This window comes from Carcharodon carcharias, chromosome 19, assembly GCF_017639515.1.
Source record: "Carcharodon carcharias isolate sCarCar2 chromosome 19, sCarCar2.pri, whole genome shotgun sequence".
Classification (NCBI taxonomy): domain Eukaryota; kingdom Metazoa; phylum Chordata; class Chondrichthyes; order Lamniformes; family Lamnidae; genus Carcharodon; species Carcharodon carcharias.
In genome coordinates this window covers 111309607-111335033 of record NC_054485.1, presented here as the reverse complement: position 1 = coordinate 111335033, position 25427 = coordinate 111309607, and the positions used below count along the sequence as shown (strand labels likewise).

General features: G+C 46.3%; 1 protein-coding gene across 1 annotated transcript in view; it reads left to right on the top strand.

The window, feature by feature from the left end:
- The first annotated feature begins 19553 nt into the window (after nt 1-19553).
- LOC121291714 (protein FAM102A-like) overlaps nt 19554-25427 on the top strand; it is a 49030-nt gene continuing 43156 nt past the window's right edge. Inside the window, exon 1 of the mRNA XM_041213208.1 lies at nt 19554-20376. Within this exon, the coding sequence (XP_041069142.1) occupies nt 20231-20376 (146 nt within the window). The 5' untranslated portion in view covers nt 19554-20230. The remainder of the gene's footprint in view (nt 20377-25427) is intronic.

The following is a 25427-nucleotide window of genomic DNA, read 5'->3' as shown; positions in this document are numbered from 1 at the left end:
CTTCTGTTGAAACGTTGCTCTCTTGCTTTATCCTTTGACCCGACCTCAGAAACATGGTGAACTGTTTTGCTGACATGTTTAATTGTAAGTGTCTGATTATATGCTCGTTTCAAGGTGTTTGCAGGGGAGCGTATGGAACAGTGATTTTATACTCTGCTCAGTATGAACCTCACTAGAGGGGTCCAGACTGTAGAACCAGCTCTGGCTGCAATGCTGTTAGTTTCCTGATGAGCGGGTTAGGTTAAAATTGACCCCCCTTCCCCCACCCACTTTGTCCGTAATGTCAGAATGGGGTTAATTGTTGGTGTACTTGGACCTTCAGTATAGATCTTACCTTAATACTTATTTGACGACTAAACTGTAATGACCGGTCTCCCAGAGTGGAACCTCTTTTGTTTAAAACCTCTTCAAATGGGCAAAGTATCTTTCAAAATGTGGAAACAGGAGGAGGCTGTTCATCCCCTTGAGCCTGTTCCACCATTCATAGAGCCCATGGTGAATCCTTATCTGAACTCCCATCTCCCTGTCTTGGTCCCATGCCCCATAATGCCCCCGTCTAGTAAAAATATATCGATCTCAGCTTTAAAATGATTGCTGAAGAGAGAGAGAGATGTTACCAGAACTCAGAACTCATCTTGAACTCAGCAGGACAAACTCAAGAATACCAAATTTCAAAGGATCGCAACAATTTAGACTACAGGAGGAAAGGGTGCTGATTGGTTGGCAAGTCGACCTGGTGTCCTAGGCTCTCCCCCTTCGTCAAATGGATGCTGACTTCTCTAAAAGCAAACAAGAACATTTTGGCGTATTTATTCTTTTAGTATTTTTTTAATGTTTGGTCATGAAATGAGTCGACTTGCCAAACCCGTCAGCGCCCTTTTCTCCTGTAATATCAATTGTTGTGATTGCTTGAAATTTGCCGTTCTTCCTTTTGCCCGTTGAGTGTAAGATGAAAAGGTCAGGCAGCATGTCTCTCTCTCTCTCTCTCTCTCTCACACGAGTGATACTCAAACCCTATCCTACCAATTATTAATTGAGCTAGCGCCTGCAGCCTTTTATGGGTGAGAACTCTCACCATTGCGCAGTGTTTCCGATTGCTTTCCTGAATGACCCAGCTCTCATTTTCAGAGTATGTCTGCCTGGTTCCCCCTTCCCAAACCAAATGGTTAATGACTGCGCCAAACATTTTTGTGCATCCATCCTTTTGTTTATTTTTTTTTTACTCTTGGTCATGAAGTTCTTTAATTCTTTGACCTGTTGTCTGGGTGCTATTTGTCGGCTGGGGAAGAGAGTATTTTCTCTGTGACTGATCTGTCTAACGTTATCAATCTATTTCCTTCCGTTTGGACCAAACATCGAACAAAGAAAATCTGCATCCCTTCCTCCCCCCCGCACCCCCCTCGATGATTTCTAAGAATGTATAAAGTGCATCATTGGACTTCATATCTGAAGAGTGGTTCATATGTGAAAATATAACTTAGAGATAAAAGAAAATCACAATTAAAGATTTCTACTTGTTCCTGTTTCGAATGGGGGATCTCTGCAAAGTTTAAGGAGTTTTCTTTTAGATGTGGTTTTGAATTATGTTATCTCTCCCCCCCCCACTCCGCCTGTCACCCCCACTCTCTCATCTCTTGTCTCTTTGTGACCCCAGCATATCCTACAGCACTTTACAACCAACAAAGTACATTTTTGTGGTGTAGTCACTGTTGTGATGCAGGGGATGTGCACAGCACAGGAATGCATGATACTGATAATCAGCTTCTTTAACAATGTTGATTATGGATTAAGTATTGGTCAGGTCAGCCGGGGAGGACAAGATTGGAAAGGGAGGGAGGATTGAAGTTAATAGTGGTAATCATGTCCCAGTATCCCTCTCCTTAATGTTCAACAGTGAATGCTCATGACTCCACGAGTTTAGAAATTACTGCTGGCTGTTGAGTATTTATACACTCGCCTGCTCTCTCTTGCTTACAAGAGGTGTTAGCACATTTAAAATAAACACCAGCAGGAGGATAGAGGAATGTTTTAACAAGAGGTTGCGATGAAACCTGAACTTGCCTTTGTCTGAAGTTCGGAGTTCCCTATGATCCTCAGACCTCTCCTGCATGCACAGTCAGTTATTTTTCATTCTTCAGGTCCAGGACTGACCCTGTGCAGAAGAGAGAAAGTGACATGAAAACCCAGGTCAGGTGACCTGTTATGGAGCGTTCTCTCACAGAGTAGTTAAACTATGGAATTCTTTACCGTAGAGGCTGGGCCGTTAAGTATATTCAAGGCTGAGATAGACATTTTTAATCAGTAAGGGAATCAAGGGTTATAGAGGAAAGGCAGGAAAGTGGATTTGAGGATTATCAGATCAGCCATGATCTCGTTGAATGGCAGAGCAGACTCGATGGGCCGAATGGCCTACTTCTGCTCCTACGTCTTATGGTCTTAATAAGAGTCTCAGGGAGAGGTCCCAAACCAGGCAGGGGGACTGGGAAAGGCCACAAAAGGAAGTGCCAGGCAAAGGTAAAAGACAGGACAGAAATAGGCCCCATTAATTCAAGCTACAAGAAGGGAGCAGAGATGTAGGCTCCAAATTAGAGAAAGAGCTGCAGGGAGCAGACTCTGAACAAAGTGGGCTTGAGAGGAGCCCTGAAGATCTGAGAACGCCGCTGGCGCATGGTGACTCCATACTGCGGGCCGCTGGGGCAAAGGTACCCCTTTGGAGCAGCGGTGTCCTGCTTGGCACAGCTGAAGATCTGAAACCGTGCTTGTCAGGTGATGTTTGAGTGTGCTCGGAAATCCGAGGGCAAGGAATTTCAGAAGGTGAGAGTGAAGCCATGTGAGATGGGTCATTGTTGAAGCCATCCAAGTGGGAGCGACTTTCAGAGAGAATCCCAAGGCGCGATCTTCAAATGAGGAGATTGGAAACCTTTGTGAGAAAGACCAAATTTCAGTGAGATCGGTTGGTTCACTATGTGACGGAAGATTGGGGTGGGTTGAGAAATCCATGGAATCGAGTTTGCTCGCATCTGTCATCTATTGTGTAGTGTGTGTTTGACCTCAGTTCTCCTGTTAATTCACATGTACCTGAACGTTAGAGTATAAGATAGCTATTATAAATTGTTTTATCTTCCTGAACTTGTATGGTAAAGTTTATTTTTGTTTGTTCCAAAACCATGGATTCTTGTGGCTTTATTTGGTTAGCAAGCTTCTTGAATTTCAAACTTTACCTACTTTAAATAAAATGTTATTGGTCCCTAACCGAATCTCACCATACAGCCAAGGATCACAATAAGGTTGAGTACTTGATAGAGAGGAAGGTCTTAGGAAGAACTGAACCGGTTGTCTGCTATTACCGCCAGCAGTAATGTCAGGCCTAACACTACAGATCTCCTCATCTTCATTGATAAAACTGCTTCCTGTGAAGCTCAGTTTCCTGTTCCTCTATCAAACACTTTTTCCCCTTTGACAGTTGTTATGATCCTTGGCCAGGGAGTTGCCCTGGGAGTCCTTAACATTGACTCTGGAGCCAATGAAGTCTCATGGCATCAGGTCAAACATGGGCAAGGAAACCTCCTGCTGATTACCACGTACCACACTCCCTCAGCTGCTGAATCAGTGCTTCTCCCTGTTGAACACCACTTGGAGGAAGCACTGAGGGTGGCAAAGGTGCAGAATGTACTCTGGGTGGGGGACTTCAGTGTCCATCACAAAGAGTGGCTTGGTAGCACCACTACAGACCTAGTTGGCCGAGTCTCAAAGGACATAGCTGCTAGACTGGGTGTGCAGCAGGTGGTGAGGGAACCAACAAGAGCGAAAAACATACTTGACCTCATCCTCACCAACCTGCCTGTGTCAGATGCATCTGTCCATGACAGTGTCGGTTGGAGTGACCACTGCACAGTCGTTGTAGAGACGAAGTCCCACCTTCATATTGAGGATACCCTCCATAGTGTGTGGTACTACCACTGCTAAATGGGATAGATTTCAAACAGATCTAGCAACTCAAGACTGGGCACCCATTAGGCGCTGTGGGTCATCAGCAGCAGCAGAATTGTACTCGAACACAATCTATAACCTCATGGTCCAGCACATCCCCCAACTCTACCATTACCATCAAGCCAGGGGATCAACCCTGGTTCAATGAAGAGTGCAGGAGGGCATGTCAGAAGCAGCACCAGACATACCTAAAAATGAGGCGTCAACCAGGTGAAGCTACAACAGGACTACTTGCGTGCCAAACAGCTAAAGCAGCAAGTGATAGAGCTAAGCAATCCTTCAACCAATGGATCAGATCTAAGCTCTGCAGTCCTGCCACATCCAGTGGTGAATGGTGGTGGACAATTAACTCACTGGAGGAGGAGGCTCCACAAATACCCCCCTCCTCAATGATGGTGGAGCCCAGCACATCAGTGCAAATGATAAGGCTGAAGCATTTGCAACAATCTTTAGTCAGAAGTGCAGAGTGGATGATCCATCTCGGCCTCCTCCAGAGGTCCCCAGCATCACAAATGTCAGTCTTCAGCCAATTCAATTCACTCCACATGGTATCAAGAAATAACTGAGGGCACTGGATAGTGCAAAGACTATGGTCCTGGACAATATTCCGGCCATCGTATTGAAGACTTGTGCTCCAGAATTTGCTGTGCCCCTAGCCATGCTGTTCCAGTACAGCTACAACACTGGCATCTACCAGGCTATGTGGAAAATTGTGCAGGTATGTGCTGTACACAAAAAGGACAAATCCAACCTGGCCAATTACCACCCCATCAGTCTATTGTCGATCATCAGTAAAACAGTAAAGTAATGGAAGGAGTCAGCAACAGTACTATCAAGCGGCACTTATCAATAATTGCTCACTGACACCCAGTTTGGGTTCCACCAGGACCACTCGTGACCTCATTACAGCCTTGGTTCAAACATGGACAAAAGGGCTGAACTCCTGAGGTGAGGTGAGAGTGACTGCCCTTGACATCAAGGCCACATATGACTGAGTGTGACATCAAGGAGCCCTAGCAAAACTGGAGTCAATGGAAATCGGAAAACTCTCCACAGGTTGGAGTCATACACAGCACAAGAAAGATGGTTGTGGTTGTTGGAGGTCAGTCATCTCAGCTCCAGGACATCACTGCACGATTTCCTCAGGGTTGTGTCCTGGGCCCAACTATCTTCAGCTGCTTCATCAATGACCTTCCTTCCATCATAAGGTCAGAAGTGGGGATGCTCACTGATGATTGCACAGTGTTCAGCACCATTTGTGACTCCTTAGATACTGAAGCAATCCACGTCCAAATGCAGCAAGACCTGGACAATATCCAGGCTTGGGCTGACAAGTGGCAAGTAACATTTGCGTCACACAAGTGCCAGACAATGACCATCTCCAAGAAGAGAGAATCTAACCATTGCCCCTTGATGTTCAATGGCATTACCATCACTGAACGCCTGACGATCAACATCCTGATGGTTACCATTGACCAGAAACTGAACTGGACTGGCCATATAAATACTGTTGTTATAAGAGCAGGTCAGAGGCTGGAAATCCTGTGATGAGTAACTCACCTCCTGACTCCCCAAAGCTTGTCCACCATTTACAAGTCACAAGTCAGGAGTGAGATGGAATACTCCCCACTTGCCTGGATGAGTGCAGCTCCCACGACACTCAAGAATCTTGACACTGTCCAGGACAAAGCAGCCTGCTTGGTTGACACCACATCCACAAACATTCACTCCCTCCACCACCAACACACTGTAGCAGCAGTGCGTACCATCTACAAGATGCACTGCAGGAACTCACCAACTCATTAGACAGCACCTTCCAAATGCACAACCACTACCATCTAGAAGGATAAGGGCAGCAGATAGATGGGAACACCACCACCTGGAAGTTCCTTTCCAAGTCACTCACCATCCTGACTTGGAAATATATCACCGTTCCTTCACTGTCGCTGGGTCAAAGTCCAAAGTAGACAAAGTTGAGATTCAAGAACTTGTTCAGTGAATAAAGCCTCAAGATTCTATGGTTTTTGAACAAGCAAAAATAAACTTTACTAGACAAGGTCAGAAAGATAAAGCAATTTACAATATCTATCTTATGTTACCCCCAAGTGTCAGAGTGTGAGGTACATGTGAATTTTCAGGTAAATTGTGATCAAGTGCAACACACTGCACAATAAATGACAGATGCAGCCAAAAGAGAGTCCACTGATTTCTCAACCAGATGTCAGTAAACACTGTGACTCAACCATTCTCACTGAAACGCTGTCCCTTCATCAAGGGATTCCCTTCTTCACTTTCAAAGATCTAATCTGGGAATTCTCTCCAAAATTCGCTTCAACCTGGACAGCATCAAGAGCGACCCACCGCACAGGGTTTCCACAATTCTGTTCCCCTGGATTCCCGAGTATGCACTAAAACACCAAGTTACAAGCACAACTTCAGCTGCACTGAACAGAATGCCACTGCGCTAATGGCCCGCAGCAGGAAGTCACCAACCCTCTGCTACCTCCTTGGATCTTCAGGGCTTTTACTCTTCAATTACCAGAGTCGGATGGCAGCAATGACAGCCCACCTTGCAGAGTTTCAATCTCACACCCTGAGATTCTGTTCTCCCAGATACCTGAGATTGCACTCAAGCACCAACTCGCCAGCACAGCTTCAGATCTTTGGCTGAGCTGAACAGAACGCACCTGCTCCAAAGGGGTATCTTTGCCCCAGCAGCATTTTCTGTGATGGGAGCCTCTTTTCCCTGTTGCTCTCTTAACTGAACGGGGACCTTTTCCTGTTCTTGGTACTCTCCTCTTTGGGACCTCTCCCTGTCCCCTCTCCTCTTTGGCCTGGCCCCTGCCTGGGACACCTGTCTTCTATGGCACCATACTCCCAATCACCTTACCCAGAGTTTCGCACTGTTTTTCCTCCTCAACTGGGCCCAAGGAATGTTAAAATGTAGATCTGTGCATGTCAGCCCGCTCCCGGTCTGCGCTGAGGTCCAACAGGAGTTGGAGTTCCTGACCTCCACACTCAATATTAAGGTAAGTATAGTTTTCATAAAGAAGGACAGATTTGCATTTATATTGTGCCTTTCATGACCTCAAGCCATCGCTTGACAGCCAAATTACACAGAGCAAGATCCCATGAACAACAATTTTGAGAATGTCCAGATAATCTGTTTTTTAGTCACAGAGTTGTTCCAGTACAGGAAGAGGCTGTTCTGTCCATCGTGTCTATACCGGCTCTCTAAAGGAGTAATTTACTTAGTGCCATTCTCCTGCCTGCTCCTTGTAACCCTGCACATTCGTACATTTTAGATAATAGTCTAATTCCCTTTTGAAAGCTTCAATTGACCCTGTCTCCAACACACTCACAGTGTATTCCAGATTCTAACCACCAGATTGACCCTGTCTCCACCACACTCAGTGTATTCCAGATCCTAACCACTCGATTGACCCTGTCTCCATCACAATCTCAGGCAGTGCATTCCAGACCCTAACCACTTGATTGACCCTGTCTCCATCACACTCTCAGGCAGTGCATTCCAGATCCTAACCACTCGATTGACCCTGTCTCCACCACACTCTCAGACAGTGGGTTCCAGATCCTAACCACTTGATTGACCCTGTCTCCACCACACTCTCAGACAGTGCATTCCAGATCCTAACCACTCGATTGACCCTGTCTGCACCACACTCTCAGACAGTGCATTCCAGATCCTAACCACTCGATTGACCCTGTCTCCACCACACTCTCAGACAGTGCATTCCAGATCCTAACCACTCGATTGACCCTGTCTCCACCAGATTTCTTTAAATTTGTGTCCTTTTATTCTCGATCCATTCATGAGTGGGACCAGTTTCTCCTTATCTACCCTGTCCAGACTGCTCAAGATTTTGAATATCTCTATCAATTCTCTTCTCAGCTTTGTTTTCTCCCAGCTTCTCCAATCTGTCTTCATAACTGAAGTTCCTCATCCCTGGAGCCACTCTCGTGAATCTTTTCTGCACTCTCTGCCATGCCTTCACATCCTTGCAATAGTGCGTTGCCCAGAACTGGACCCAATAACACAGGGCAAATATTGATCTCGGACACCGGGGAGAACTCCCTGCCCTTCTAGAAACAGCGACCATAGGATCTTTTACCCAACTGGGCCGACAGGACTTTGGTTTAATGTTTCATCGGGAAAGACAGCAGGGTCCTACCGCAGTGGGGCTATCTGCTTGAGCTTTGTGCTCAAGCCTCTGGAGTGGCACTTGAACCGATGGCCTTCTGACTCAGAAGTGAGAATGCTGCCTACTCAGATACAGCTAACACACTTGCTGATGATGATGACATGTTAAGACAAAGGCACCTTAAGTCAGGTACTAGTCAGTGGTGCAGTGCACTGCTGGAAGGCAAGGAACATCTGGGGAAAGAACAAAAGCCCTTCTAAAGCATGACTAGAGCTCCAGTATTTGGTGAGGGTCTTCTATCACCTCTGCCTTAAGCCAAGGTGCTCTGCTTGGTTTTTCTGGCCTGCAGCACTGAATCCCATCCCTGGCGATGTGTTTACCCACTAGGCTCTGTGTTGGCCGGCCTACTTCAATTGTTGCTAACTTGCGTCAAACAGGCCTGTTAGTTTCTCTCGGGGGGGTTTTGCTCTGGCATCCTATCTTACTCCGGATGCCTCACAGCTCTTCCTTAAGCAAAACTACTTCTTACAATCCCATGTGAGCTTATGTGTCAGGTCCTTGGTCAAGTAACAAGCCCAGGAGTTGAACAGGAATCTTCCTAATTGTATTTGACTTACTGAACACGTCACGAGCACTCTCGCGACCTTGTAGACTTCCGAAAGCAGCAGGATAAACACCGCCTTGTGAAGTGGACTGTAAGCTGGAGAGCAGTAACGCCAATTTTTGTGTGGGGTTTGGTCAAGACGCTTGGAAGTTCCTACCCCTGTTTTAATGGCTTAGGGAGCTCACGAATTGGACAAGACATGAAATGCATATTTCATTCTCGTTGAAAGTCACAGAATCACAGTGCAGAAGAGGTCCTTCGGCCCATCGAGTCTGCACTGACACGTGAGAAACCTATCTAACCTGACCTCCTACCTAGCCTTGAATGTTATGAGCCAAGTGCTCATCCAGGTACTTTATAAAGGATGTGAGGCAACCCACCCTCATCACCCTCCCAGGCAGCACATTCCAGACCATCACCACCCTCTGGGTAAAAAAGTTTTTCCTCACATCCCCCCTAAACCTCCTGCCCCTCACCTTGAACTCATGCCCCCTTGTGACTGACCCTTCAACTAAGGGGAACAGTTGCTCCCTATCCACCCTGTCGATGTCCCTCATAATCTTGTACACCTCGATCAGGTCGCCCCTCAGTCTTCCCTGCTCCAACGAAAACAGCCCAAGTCTATCCAACCTCTCTTCATAACTTAAATGTTTCATCCCAGGCAACATCCTGGTGAATTTCCTCTGCAAGCAAATTCAAGCAGGAACAAAGCACACTTGTCTCAAAATTACATAAACTACCAAACATGCACACAATTTAAACCATGTCTCGCCTGCTTTTACCATTCCGCATTGTGATGTGGGGGTATTGGAATGTGAAGGGTCCCTCTCAGTAAAATCAAATTTAGCAACATAATAAAAAAGGTATGTAGTCAGGTAATATCTCAGGTATGCAGCATTCAGAATCGAGAGCAAAAATGAACAAAGGTATTAATAGAACAAGAGAATGAGGAGTGGTAAAACAAACACGAGAAGCATCCGTGGAATGGTTGTTGAGCAAGAAAACCTTTTTCTAATCTTTCATGGGATGTGGGCATCACTGGCAAGGCCAGCATTTGTTGCCCATCCCTAATTGCCCTTGTTCAGAGAGCATTTTTTTAAGAGTCAACCACATTATAGGTTGTAGGCCAGACCAGGATAAGGATGGCAGATTTCCCTCCCTCAGGGATATGAGTGAGCCAGGGGGGTTTTTATGGTAATTTCATGGTCACCATTACCAGGGCTAATTGTTCATTCCAGGTTATTAACTGAACTTTAATTCCACCAGCTGCCATGGTGGGATTTGAACTCTTGGTTCCCAGAACATTATCCTGGGTTACTAGTTCTATGATTCCACTAGTCCAGTGACATTATCACCGCATCAGTCATTGTGATCAAGAAATTGGAAATAAAGAGAGCTGCATTTTCCAGCTTCTTTCACTTGGCATATCATCTTTTCCTTCGGCTTCTGTGACATTTTCTACATTAAACTTGCTACCTCAAAGAAAATTGTTGAATAATGAACAGAGTTAGTTATACAAAGTGAATAATGGACAGAAAGTTGGTGGTATTGGGGTGAATAATGCCATGGTGAATAATAGAAAGGTAGTGACACTGGGTGAACAATTGGCAGAAAATTAGAATAATGCTGGGGTTAATAATAATGAAGAGGGGGAGCAGTACTGGGGTGAATAATGAACAAAAAGAAGTTAATACTGGGGTGAATAAACCACAGACATTTATGGATTAAAACTAGGGTAAATAATCAATTGAAAAATGTACTTACTACTGCAAAACATAGACCTAAAGAAAGTGTATAAATTGGGAGAGGAAAGTGTCACAATTAAGAAAGTTTAAAATGAGTAGAATTTAATTATGAAGCAGCAAAATACCAAAAAAGCAATGTGGAATGAAAGTCAGTCAACCACAAGATTAAAAAGGAGTATGTTCATTCAACCACACAAACTATTCATATGTAGTACTTTTTCATAATGGATACCAGGAGTGAATTGCTGTCTGGAATCCAATTAAGGAGTTTGGAGTACAAATTGAATAGCAGGCTTTGACTGTGCACAGAAATCTAATTGAGGGGTTCAATGCTTTATATATAGAATTATAGAAATCCAGGAGTGAGTTACAGGCTGGAATCTAATTGAGTGATTCAAATGGTTTATATATAGAATAGTAGATACCCAGAAGTGAGTTACAGGCTGGAATCTAATTGAGGGGTTCAATGCTTTATATATAAATTATAGAAACCCCGGAGTGAGTTACAGACTGGAATCTAGTCGAGCGGTTCAGACAGTTCATATATAGAATAATAGGTACCTTGGAGTGAGTTGCAGACTGGAATCTAATCGAGGGGTTCAAATGGTTTATATAGAGAATAACAGGTACCTGGGAGTGAGTTACAGACGAATCTAATCGAGGGGTTCAAATGGTTTATGTAGAGAATAATGGATACCTGGGAGTGAGTTAGAGACTGAAATCTAATTGAGGGGTTCAGGAGCTTTATGTATAGAATAATGGATACCTGGGAATGAATTAGAGACTGAAATCTAATCGAGGGGTTCGGGGGTGTTATATATAGAATAATGGATACCTGAGAGTGAGTTACGGACTGGAATCTAACCAAGGGGTTCAGATGATTTGAATTTGGAATAATGGATGCTCATGAGTGAGCTATAGTCTGGAATCTAATCAAGGGATTCGCATGGTTCATATACAGTACAGGATAACAGATTTCTGGGAGAGTATAATAAAGTAATATAAATAATCCAAAGTAGAATAAAGTTAATGTAAGGGAAGTAGAGTTAATCCATGGCAGGGCAGCTCAGTCAAGTGGAATGCGTGTCCTGTAATATGTGTGAAGTCATGGATGCTACCGGTGGTCCTGGCTGACCACATGTGCAGAAAGTGCTGTCAGCTGCAGAAACTTGAGCCCCGGGTTTCAGAGTTCGAGCGATGCCTGGAGTCACTGTGGCACATCGGCAAGCTGAGAGCTACGTGGATAGCTCATTCAGAGAGGTGGTCACACTGCAGCTTATGGGCCTGGAGACAGATAAGGACAAATAAGTGTTGAATAGACTGTTGGTACCCAAAGTTGACAAGGCACTGGGACCACACGAGATGCATCCAAGGATATTGAAGGAAGTGAGAGGGGAAATTGCAGGGGCACTGGCCATAATCTTTCAGTCTTCCCTAGACTCGGGGGTGGTGCCAGAGGACTGGAGAATTATAAACATTACACCCTTGTTCAGTAAAGGTTGTAAGGATAAGCCCAGCAATTACAGACCAGTCAGTTTAACTTCAGTGGTGGGCAAGATTCTAGAAACAATTATTCAGGATAGAATTAATAGTCACATAGAAAAATATGGGTTGATAAGGAAGAGCCAGCATGGATTTCTAAAGGGGAAATCGTGTTTAACTAACTTGCTGGCGCTTTTTGAAGAGGTAACAGAGAAGGTCAATGAGGGTAATGCTGCTGATGTGGTGTAAATGGACTTTGAAGAGGCATTTGAAACAGTGCCACACAACAGACTTGTGAGAAAAGTTATTGTTCATGGAATAAAAGGGACCGTAGCAAAATGGATACAAAATTGGCTGAAAAATAGGAAGCAGAGATTAATGGCCAATGGAAGGTTTTTGGGCTGGAGGAAGGTTTGTGGAGTTCCCCAGGGGTCAGTATTGGGACCCTTGCTTTTCCTGATCTATATTAATGATCTAGATCTTGGTGTGCAGGGGACAATTTCAAAGTTTGTGGATGATATGAAGTTTGGGAGTGTTGTGAACTGTGAGGAGGATGGTGTGGAACTTCAAGAGGACATAGACAAGTTGGTGGAGTGGGCAGATAGGTGGCAGATGAAGTTCAATATGGAGAAGTGTGAGGTGATGCATTTGGTAGGAAGAACATGGACAGACAATATAAAATAAAGGGTGAAATTTTGAAGGGGGTGCAGGAGCAGAAAGACCTGGGTGTATATGTGCATAGATCATTGAAGGTGGCAGGACAGGTGGAGAGAGCGGTTAATAAAGCATATAGTATCATGGGCTTTATTAATAGAAGCATAGAGTACAAGAGCAGGGAGGTTATGCTGAATTTATATAAGACACTCATTAGACCTCAGCTGAAGTATTGTGTCCAGTTCTGGGTGCCATGTTATAGGAAGGATGTGAACACATTGGATAAAGTGCAGCAGAGGTTTACAGGAATGGTCCCAGGGATGAGAAACTTCAGTTATGATGAAAGATTGGAGAAGTTGGGACTGTTTTCCTTGGAGAGGAGAAAGCTGAGAGGAGACTTGATAAAAGTTTTCAAAATCATGAGGGGGCTTGTCAGAGTAGACAGGGAGAAGCTGTTCCCACTCGTAAGAGGATCAAGAACGAGAGGGCACAGATTTAAAGTGACTTCTAAAAGAAACAAGTGTGACATGAGAAAAAACTTTTTCACACAACGAGTGGTTCAGGTCTGGAATGCAATGCCTGGAAGTGTGGTGGAGGCAGGTTCAATCGAGGCATTCAAGAGGGCATGAGATGATTATCTGAAGAGAAGCAACGTGCAGGGGTACAAGGTAAAGGCAGGACAATGGCACTAGGTCATAATGCTCATTTGGAGAGCTGGTGCAAACATGATGGGCCGAATGGCTTCCTTCTGTGCTGTTAAGATTCGGTGATTCTGTGATTCTGTGAGCCGTAAGATGGAATTTAATCAAGCGGTTTGCATGGTTTATATATAGAAAAATGGACATCCCGGATTGAATAAAGTGCCCTAGGTATTCAGTTGCCAGTCTTTTGTGGCAGAATCTCTGATCCCTCCTCAATAATATCAGTATGAGCAAGTTAGAGGCGGTTAATGATTTACTCAAGTAGCTGTGTTGAACCAGAGAGCAGATACAATTACTCTTGCTAATGGCGCAGAGAGGTGGGGTGAAAAGAGAATGATTGAGTGAGCCACCCTGTTTCACCCATAGGACAACCACCAATCTGTCCATAAGGAGCCAATACTCCGAGCATCTTCCAGCTGCTGTGTCCAAATAAACTTCCCCACACTTTCCATTTTTCTAACATGCCTTCCCCTTCTGTCCTGCATACCTGACCTTGTTGTTAGATCGTCCCAATGGCCATTGCTTATTTCTATGTCTGAAGAGTGAATGTTAATATTTGGGCGTGGTGGGTGTGAAGCAATCCTGAACTAATGTCAAGTCTTGTTTAATTTCCAGGGGTGGCGTAGGATAGTGATCAAGAGTGAGTGCTAAAGTCAAATGTTGTGGTCTCCTCAAAATCTTGCCCTGCCTGAGAGTAGCGAACTCAGATTGGATTGTACACAGCATCCAACAACACTTGAGCTGACATTTTATCAAGAATTGTCAAGCTGCCATGCTACTGCACACGTGCAAGTTGACACCAAGTGCAGCTTCCAGGTAAAGTGCAGTTGCAATGGGTATTAATTGGACCAAAGTACACAGGAATGATCCAGTTCTCACAACAGAGATTTTCTGTTCATTCATTGGATGTGAACATCGCTGGCAAGGCCAGCATTTATTGTCCAACTCTTTTGAACTGCTGCAGTCCATGTGGTGTAGGTACACCCACAGTGCTGTTAGGGAGGGAGTTCCAGGATTTTGACCCAGCGACAGTGAAGAAATGGCGATATATTTCCAAGTCAGGATGATGAGTGACTTGGAGGGGAACTTCCAGGTGCTGGTGTTCAAACTATCTGCTACTCTCATCCTTCTAGAAGGTCACAGTTGCGAGTTTAGAAGGTGCTGTTGAAGGAGCCTTGGTGAGCTGCTGCAGTGCATCTTGTAGATGGTACGCACTGCTGCTACTGCGCGTCGGTGGTGGAAGGAGTGAATGCTTGTGGATGGGGTGCCAATCAAGCAGGCTGCTTTGTCCTGGATGGTGTTGAGCTTCTTGAGTGTTATGGGAGCTGCACTCATCCAGGTAAGTGGGGAGTAATCCATCACACTCCTGACTTGTGCCTTGTAGATGGTGGACAGGCTTTGGGGAATCAGGAGGTGAGTTACTCTCTGCCAAATTCCCAGCTTCTGACCTGCTCTTGCAGCCATAGTATTTATATGGCTAGTCCAGTTAGGCTTTTGGTCAATGGGAATCCCCAGGATGTTGATAGCGGGGATTCAGTGATGGTAATGCCATTGAATATCAAGGGGAAATGGTTAGTCTTAAACAGAGAGCCATAGGTTCAGCTCACCGTGTCTGTGCCGGCTATCAAGCCCCTATCTATTCTAATCCCATGTTCCAGCACTTGGCCTGTAACCCAATATGCTACAGCGTTTCAAGTGCTCATCTAAATACTTCTTAAATGTTGTGAAGGTTCCCCTCAGGCAGTGTGATCCAGTGTGATTTTGTTGAGGTCGCCATTGCCAGGCAATTGTATGGCACGAATGTTACTTGCCAGTTATCAGCTCATACATTCTGTTCCTGTTTTTCCATTTCCATGGTAACTTGCAACATCATTGTTTAGAATGGCAAGTGCCCATGGAAACTTATCATGCTGTAATTACACCCTCCCAGCAGTGGTGATGCTGCAGAGCGTGCACTGGACAGAGGGTGCTCATGACACATGACCAATTTACATAGCTAGTTTTCATTATAAGCATGGAAAAATGAATTTATAATGGAATAATTTGACAGGAAGTCCGTACAGGTCTTAGTTATGAAAGAGAAAGGTTTGCGTCATCTGAGATCAGTTAATTCAGCATGGAACCAGGGACCTTTGGTTTTTCAGTAGGGATGCAGGCACAGTGTCACAACTGGGTCCGATCATGTCTTTGTACAACACCCACATATATACCCTGTCCATCTTAACGGATAGAAATCAGGAGCAGGAACCTTGTCTGCTTCATTCGCTCTCTAACACTATTATTGAATTGAATTTTACAGCACAGCAGATGGCCATTTGGTCCATCAGAGCCATGCCAGCTTAAAGGGATCCACTGACTTCCATTTCCGTCCCCTTTAAAACGTTTCTTATCCAAAGTATGCAGTTTTGCCATCTTTGGGAGGTTAAATTCATGCCACACTGGTAAAGGGGCACTAACCAGAAGGAATAGTTCTTTAGCATTGCTGAAGAAGGAGACATGCCACTCAAGCTCTTTGTCTTGCACTCACCAGGACAGATTTGCAAGAATACCAAATCTCAAAGGGAACAACAATTTATACTGCATGAGAGGAGAACGCTGATTGGTTGGCAAGCGGACTCTGATTGGTAGAGGGGTTGCCATGGAGGACGCACCAGGGAACAGTTAGTGGCAGAACTTTTGTTTAAATTCAAACCAGGCAGGTCGATTTGGATTGGTCAAGGCTTTGTCATGGGGAGTGAATAGTTCTTTTTCCCTGAGATTACGTGATCAAAATCTGGGAATCAAACCTTGGTGATCCGGGGATGCAAGAGCTCAGTTACATGTTGGCCAAAAATGTTCAAAAGAAAGGAAAGGAAACTTTATGTAGCATCTTCATGGAAATCAGAGAGATTTACAGCTCAGAAAGAGGCCATACAGCCTCACTGTGTCTGTGCTGGTCAGCAAGTAGCCCAATCCCTCTTTACAGCTCCTGCTCGATATCCTTGTAGGTTATGACATTTCACATGCATCTATGAATACTTTTTAAATGTTATGGGGGTTTCTGCCTTTCAGGCAGTGGGTTCCAGCGCCCCATCATGCTCTGGGTGTAAAGGTTTCCCCTTGAATTCCCTGTAAATCTCCTATCTCTTACCTTAAATCCATTTCCCCTGCTTATGGACTGCACAACCAAGGCAAATAGGGCCTTCCTACCCACTCTATCTGGATCCCTTCTACACTTGAATGAGCCTTCCCCTCAGCCTCCTATGTTCCAAGGAAACAACCCCAGCCTATCCAATTTTTCCTCATAACTAAAATTCTCCAGCCCAGGCAACACCCTGGTAAACCTCCTCATTCTCCTCCTCCTCTTTGGTGCACTCACACTTCCCTTTAGTGCAGTGAGCAGAACTCTACGCAGTATTCTGGATGTGACCCAACTAAGTGTTTTATACTTTCACAACCTGAGGATGCCCCAAAGTATTTCATAACCCATGAGGGACTTTTGGAATCATAATCAGCTTTGGAAATGCAGCAAGCTGATTGGCACGAAGCAAGGTTTCACAAACAGCAACGGCCAGGTCCTTTGCTTTTTAGGAATAAACATTGGCCAGGATACCAGGCAGAAGGCCTCCGCGCTTTTACATCCACCTGAAAAGACATGTGCATCTGAAAGACAGCAAAATAATCCCTCACTGCTGGGCTGCATGACCAATCGAAATTGTGTGACAGGTGGAGAGAGCATACAGTATCCTGGGCTTTATTAATAGAGGCATAGAGCACAAGATTTATTGCAAGAGGATTTAAATATTAAAGTAGGGATGTTACACTTCAGGGCATTGGTGAAACCACATCTGAAGTACTGTGTACAGTATTGGTCTCCTTATCTAAGGACGGGTGCAAATGCATTAGAAGCAGGTCAGAGAAGGTTCACTAGACTAATGTTTGGAATGGGTGGGTTATGAGGAAAGGCTGGACAGGCTAGGCTTGTATCCACTGGAGTTTAGAAGAGTAAGAGGGTGCAGGAAGGTGGGATTAGAAAGGGCACCTGGGTGTCCTTGGGCTGGCATGGACAAGATGGGCCGAATGGCCTCCTTCTGTGCTGTAACTTTTCTATGGTTCTAATAAGGGGTGACTTGATTGAAACATATAAGTTCCTAGAGGGGCCTTAACAGGGCTAGAACTAGGGGCTGCTGTTTAGAAATAAGGGGTCACCCATTGAGGACAGAGATGGGGAGAAATTTTTTTCTCTCAGAGGGTTGTGAATCTTTTGGTGGGCAGGAATCTGGAGCTGAGGTTGTAATCAGATCAGCCGTGATCTTATTGAATGGCAGAGCAGGCTCGAGGGGCCGAGTGGCCTACTCCTGCTCCTAATTCGCATGGAAGAGAAAGGAGGTTATGTGGAATTTGTATAAGTCACTAGTTTGGCCACAGCTGGAGTATTGTATCCAGTTCTGAGTGCCACACTTTAGGAAGGATGTGAAGGGATTGGAACGAGTGCGGGAAAGATTCATGAGAATGGTTCCAGGGATGAAGAACTACAGTTATGAAGATAGATTGGAGAAGTTGGGACTATTTTCCTTGGAGAAGGGAAGGCTGAGAGGAGATTTGATAGTGGTTTTCAAAATCATGGGAGGTATGGGCAGAGTAGATAGAGAGAAAATGTAGCCATATGTGAAAGAAACACACGTGTAAAAGGAGAGGGCACAGGTTTAAAGTAATTGGTAAAAGAAGCAAAAGTGTCATGAGGAAAACCTTTTTCACACAGCGAGTGGTTAGGGTCTAGAATGCACTGCCTGAGAGTGTGGGGGAGGCAGAGTCAATCGAGTGGTTAGGATCTGGAATGCACTGCCTGAGAGTGTGGTGGAGACAGGGTCAATCGAGTGGTTAGTGTCTGGAATGCACTGTCTGAGAGTGTGGTGGAGACAGGGTCAGTCGAGTGGTTAGTGTCTGGAATGCATTGTCTGAGATTGTGGTGGAGACAGGGTCAATCGAGTGGTTAGGATCTAGAATGCACTGTCTGAGAGTGTGGTGGAGACAGGGTCAATCGAGTGGTTAGGATCTAGAATGCACTGTCTGAGAATGTGGTGGAGACGGTCAATCGAGTGGTTAGGATCTAGAATGCACTGTCTGAGAGTGTGGTGGAGACAGGGTCAATCGAGTGGTTAGGATCTAGAATGCACTGTCTGAGAATGTGGTGGAGACGGTCAATCGAGTCGTTAGGATCTGGAATGCACTGTCTGAGAGTGTGGTGGAGACAGGGTCAATCGAGTGGTTAGGATCTGGAATGCACTGTCTGAGAGTGTGGTGGAGACAGGGTCAATCGAGTGGTTAGGGTCTGGAATGCACTGTCTGAGAGTGTGGTGGAGACAGGGTCAATCGAGTGGTTAGGGTCTGGAATGCACTGTCTGAGAGTGTGGTGGAGACAGGGTCAATCGAGTGGTTAGGGTCTGGAATGCACTGTCTGAGAGTGTGGTGGAGACAGGGTCAATCGAGTGGTTAGGGTCTGGAATGCACTGTCTGAGAGTGTGGTGGAGACAGGGTCAATCGAGTGGTTAGGGTCTGGAATGCACTGTCTGAGAGTGTGGTGGAGACAGGGTCAATCGAGTGGTTAGGGTCTGGAATGCACTGTCTGAGAGTGTGGTGGAGACAGGGTCAATCGAGGCTTTCAAGAAGGAATTCGACTATTATCTGAAAAGGAAGAATGTGCAGGGTTACGGGGAGAAGGCAGGAGAATGGCACCAAGTGAGTTGCTCATTCAGAGAGCCGGTACTGACACGATGGGCCGAATGGCCTCCTTCTGCGCTGTAACAATTCTGAGGCTGTGTGTGCCCGAGCTCCTGGAGTGAGAGTTGAACCTACCTCCTTCTGCCTGAGAGGGAGGTGAGCCACATGCATGGCCGGTACCCAACCCCACCGCTGGCCAAATTCACCCGCCTAGCGGGCTGTTTGCCGGCTGCGGACGGAGAACCCGCCCAGCACTCGACTCGACCCGTCACCCCCCTGACTTCGTGGGGAGCATATCTGATCCCTGACTTGGGGAAACTGCAGCCTGTGTTTTGCACAGTGGAGTTGCTGAGCTGGGATTGACTTGTCAAGCCAACCAGCGCCAGGGCTGAGAGAGTTTGAACTCCCCAATCAGAGAGAGAGAGAGAAAAGGGGGCGGGCAGGATTCAACCCAACCCCACCCTCTCCCCAAAATTGGAAACCTTTCCAACCCAGCGCGAACCAGGAGTTCAAAACTTGTTTAGAAATCTTGGCTGCAGTGGTGCAAGGGAAAGTAATTAAACAAAAAAAAAAGGGGACCTCGGCTCCTTGGGTGACTCAATCCTCCGGGAAGCCTCAGAGAAGCGGAGCTGAGATTGAAAGACAGCTGGCCCCTTTTACACATCCACCAGGAATCGACATGACCCTGAGTCAAACGCTTTATATATGTTCATTTCTGCGGGTATAAATAGGCAGGGGCGGCTCGGATGCAAGGTGTTATATATATATTTTTTTTTGGCTCTTGCTGACATGAAGGTTGGAAAAACAGACAGACCCCGTTTTCAACGCCTTGATGCTGCTGCTTTACTTTGAAATGAAGTTTATTTGAACAAGTTCGATAGGATCGAGCCATCTGTTTATTTACTTCTTTTGGGAAAAAAAAAATTCCCCTGGACTGGTTCGGTGTTTAGAGTTCTCTCTCTCTCTCTCTCTCTCTTTCTCTCTCTCCCTCCCTCTCTCCCATTCTCAGTCGGTCTGAGACTGGGAAAGGGCTGGAAAACTTTCCGCAATCAAAAGTGACAGACAGTGGGAGACAGAGAGACAGACACACAAACAGAGGAAGGAAGGTCTTCATCTGCTGCTCCCCTTTTGTTTCCCTTGTGTGTTTCTTCACCCCCTTCCTCCCTCTGCCCTCTTCCTTTTTCTTACTCCATGGCTTTTCTGCTGAAGAAGAAGAAGTTTAAGTTTCTGGTCAGCCTGACTCTGGAGGAACTCTCGGCCGTACCTTTCGTCAATGGGATTCTCTTCTGTAAGATCCGCCTTCTCCACGGTGGCACCTTCACCGACCTCTCCTCCAGGTGAGCACACTCCATTGTCCTTCTCCTCCCTCTCTTTTTTTTGTTGTTGTTGAAGCATTTATTCGGTCTGCTGTCGTTTTGACTTGAAGTCCTGGCTGGGTCTTGACCCAATCTCAAGTGGGATTGCATTTACCGAGCGCCTTTCCCCACCTCAGATCAGCAAACACCCCCCCCCCCCCCCCCACCAAAGCGCTTTACAGCTGAAGTGCAGTCGCTGTTATATAGTCTTTAAGAGTAATTAGGGCACAGAAGGAAGCCATTCGGCCCATCAACTCTGTAGAGCAATCCAGTCAGCCCCCCCTCCACCCCGGTCCCCGCAGCCCTGAAAGTTAATTTCCCTCAAGTGACCATCCAATTTCCTGTTGAAATCATTCATCGTCTCCGCTTCCACCAACCCCCCACCCCGTGGGCAGTGAGTCCCCCGGTCAGTGTGGGAAACTGTGACGGCCAATTTACACGCAGAATACTCCCACCAACAGCAACGTGACAACGTCCAGATTTATTTCTTTGATTGAGGATTAAGACACTGGAGAGCATTCAAAATGGTGAATGCTGGCAGACTAGGGGGGAAAGCGGAGTTGGTTTTGAAGATCATCCATGAGTTTATGGAATGGCAGAGCAGGCTCAAACGGGCCGAATGGCCTACTCTGCTCCTGTTTCTTATGCAGTGTCATGGGGATCTTTAACATCCATCTGAGTGGGCAGACAGGGCCTCAGTTTAATGTCTTATCTAAGAGACTGCCCCTCTGATGGTGCTGCACTCTGTCTGTGCTGCACTCTGTCTGTGCTGCACTCTGTCTGTGCTGCACTCTGTAGTGTCAGCCTGCATTTTGTGTTCTTTTTGCTGGCAAGGCCAGCATTTGTTGTCCATCCCTAACTGCCCTTGAACTCAGCAACTTGTGAGGCCATTTCAGGCTTTGATGTGGGGTCTGGAGCCATATGTAGGCCAGACCAGGTAAGGATGGTAGATTTTCTATTAGTGAACCAGATGGGTTTGTACCATAATCAGCTTATGGCGGCAATAAGAGACTGGCTTTAAATTCCAGATTTATTAACTGAATTGAAGTTCCACTGGCTTCCATGGTGGGATTTGAACCCGTGTCCCCAGAGCATTAACCTGGGCCTCTAGATTGCTAGTCCAGTGACATTACCACCACACCACCCTCTCCCCCTGCAGTGTTCAAGACTCCGGAGTGGGACTCAAACCCACAATCTTCTGACCCAGGTCAGTGTGCTAACAACTGAACCACAGCTGGCACCTACGGTGCTAACCATTTACTAACACCGTTTACTAACTTCCTCTGGACACGTTTTTGTCACACTTTGCCTCCACCCTTCCTCATTGTAAATCTTTGGGTCCACGTTCAGAATGGGAACTGCCTGTGTAAACTGGTCACATTGTCATCGGGCCAAGATTCCCCACGGCTCCTCGCTCCACAGCAGAGGAATAACCTGGGCTCTGGACAACTCTGATTTGCCCCGCTTCCCAAATTGCCTTATTTCACTGTGAAATTAGATCAGGCAAAGCTACATTTCATGAAAATCATCTCGCGTTTTTAAAATGGAGAGTGAACGAATGCCTGTGTGCAGTTATGCCCCACCATCTAACCCCATTTCGTCTGTAGACTACCTGTGGTATTTACCGTTGGAGATTAACTAGGAGTAAATGAGGCTTCCATCCAGATATCAACTTCTCAAGATGCTTCCTGCAACGATAGGGCTATTGTATCGACAGCATCCACTCTGGAATGGTGACTATGACAATCATCATCGATTGTCATAAAAATCCAGCTGTGGTCACTAATGCCCTTGAAGAGAACCTGCCACCTTTACCCGGTCTGTCCTACATGTGACTCCAGACCCACAGCAATGTGGTTGACTCTTAACTGCCCTCCAAAATGGCCCAGCGAGCTATTCAGTTCAAGGGCAATTAGGGATGGGCAACAAATGTTGGCCTTGCCAGCGACGAACCCTCCCACCCCCCACACCCCATGGAAAAAAAATCTCCCACTCCCTTTGCCCTGACCAATGGCAGTCAGAGCTTCAGCGACCTAGGGCCCACGCTCTGGATTTCCCTCCCTTTTGTCCTTTTAAGGTCCCTTTTAGAAACACCTTTGACCAAGCTTATGGTCACCTTGCCCTAACATCCTATTAAGTTCCTGGTGTCCCCTGTTGTATGATCATGGTATGGGACATTAAAGGCGCCATAAAGGTGAAAGTAATTGTTTTTATGGAGTGTTGGCCAGCACCCAGGAAGATTGACCCCACTCTCCAGCAGACAGGCAGACAGACACTCAGTTTCATGACCTTGTGTGGGGCAGAGCACACAAGTAGCACAGTCCCTCAGAATCAATGGCAGGTATGGAATCCAGGTTGGCTTCGGTGAAGTGGCTGGATACTGGGAAATGTAAGAAGGGTATGGGTAAAGAACTTCTTCAGCGAACCAGCATGTGATGGGCTGAATGGCCTCCTGCAGTGTTTTGGAGGCCCCAAAAAGCAAGAAAGGTGGTGCAGTTATATAGCACCTACAGTGGGAGAAGGACATCCCCCAAAGGGCTTTACAACCACTGAAGTCGTCTTCGAAATGCATTTACTGCCAGTTGGTGCACAGCAAGATCCCAGTAGCTGCATTGTGATTAAAGCAGATTGTCTGTCCGTTTGTGATGTTGGCCTAGGAATTGAAGTTGGTCAGGGCCCCATGGGGTCTCTTTGTTCTAATTTTAAGGTCATGACTCCCCCCACCTTGTGTGGACTGCCCACCCCACTTACACCTCCATTAGATCACCCCCTAAATCACCCAACCATTTCTCAACTGTTGTCGAACTTGCCATTGAACCGTTTGAGCTGGTGTGGAGGGGAGGGGAGAGAGTAACGTTAGAGCATGGGGGCCACTCCACAACCACATCCTCCCACCCTCACACCTGGGGTCCTGGCCAATTTTTGTTCCTCGGACAACATGGCATTCATTTGCCACCTTGTGGGATCTTGCTGTGTGCAAATTGGCTGCTGCGTTTCCCACATCACAACAGTGAGAGCACTTGAGAAATAATTCATCGGCTGTGAAGCACTTTGCGACGTGTGGAGGTCGCGAATGGTACAATGTGAATTCTTTCTTCTTGGTTCAAACAGAGCAGAGCGCTGATCGAGAAGGTCCCAGGCCTCAGCACCCCAGGGTTCAGACAGGTTTCCACGCCTGATCTCTGTGCACTGTGCCCTGCCTCCCATCCCAATCCAATCTTTGCTGCAAAGTTTGCCTGTGTAAATGGCAGGTTGAAGACACCTGCCCTGCCGTGATGCTCTTCATGGTCGATCAGGCTGCTGACACCCGCTACCTAAGTGCAGGCGTTAAGAACTGGCATAAGAGGGAGATCATGAAGGGTGCCCCTGGGCAAATAGACATCCCCATGTACTGGACAGGAGCCTCCCAGCGGGCAAGGAACTCCTGTTTAAAACTTTATAAGCAAGTTGCTGACTGGCATGGCCACTCTTGACCAATAAGACCCTACACAGGTGGTGGCAGCCGAATGCTTCCCCGTTTGGATATTTGCTGTCTCTGGAATTGGGCACACACTCACTGCCAGGCGCAATAGTCTGGTTGAAAGACCAGGACGATGTGGCAGTGGGAAATGGAAAGTACTGGTGCCTATCACCAAGGAGACCATCGTCGTGCCGATCTTGGGAATGCCAATCATGGAGCAATGGGATGCGGATCTGTGGCCCCTCACTCATACATTTCCTGATCCCAGCGCTGAATCCCGGCTCCGTAGGCTGTGGGCGGAGCCTCAAAGACACGGGGGTCTGCCTTGCAATGGGATGTAGGGCCCAAATGCCAAGGGGCCACATTATACAAGTACCACTGAGGCCACTTTGACACCAGCTTAGAGCCTTCAGCACAAAATGCAGACTGGTGCTCTCGGTGCAGTCCTGAGGGGAGTGGTGCACTTTTGCAGGCATTGTCTCTCGGACGAGACATCGAACCGGCCTGTTGGACGGCACTGTTTTGAAGAACAGGAGGTGAGTTCTACTTAATGTCCTGACCAATGACGATCTGTCAAAATTCGGATAAATCTGGTCATTATCACCTTGTCGTTTCTGGGAGCTTGATGTGCACAAATGGGCAGCTATAGCCCCTACATTATAATATCGACCGCATTTCAAAAAAAAAATGATTGGCTGTAAAGGGACATCCTGAGGTTGTGAAAGGTGCAGTGTAAATGCAAATTGTAAGAAGAGACAGGCTGTCAAAGCTTTTCATCTTGCACTCATCAGGACAGATTCACTAGGATACCAGATCTAAAGAACACGACAATTTATGCTGCGTGAGAGGAGGGTGATGGCTGGTTGGCAAGAGAAATCTGATTGGTAGAGGTGTTGCCATGGAGAATGCACCAGGGAACAGTTAACTGCCAAATTTTTGTTTAAATTCAAAACAGGCAGGTCAGTGCAATGCCAGACATGTAGGCTGTATGACCCAATGAGACATGGATCATATCAAATGGCACGTCCCTTTGGCTGTTTTCAACAGACAAACTACTCAACCAGCCTGTGCTTGCAAAACTCAGAATATAGTGTCCAGCATTAGATGTGATTCAGCAGTTGGACAACACATGTTAAGCAACCCTGTTTGTGCTAAGAATTACACTGACAGCCAATTTAGGATTATCAGTTGGGCTCCCAGTGTGGCTCACTTATGTGTGCTAGAAGCTACATACATTCACATACAGGGCCCTGTCCTTCACAGACAGAAGGAATGTGTCCATGCATTGTCCAAGCTTTTTCAACCAAACAACAGCTTGGGGGCGGGGGGTGGGGGTGGTGGGGGGTTGTTGGTGGTCACCATTCCCTGGTTCATTCCCCATGGCAATGCCTTCACCAATCAGAGTGGACTTACCTGGTTTGAATTTAAACAAACATTTGGCAGTTAACTGTTCCCTGGTGCACCCCTCATGGCAACGCCTCTATCAATCAGGATCATATTGCCAGCCGATCATTACTCTCTTCTCGTGCAGTGTAAATTGTTGTTCCCTTTAGAATTGATGCTCTTTCGATTC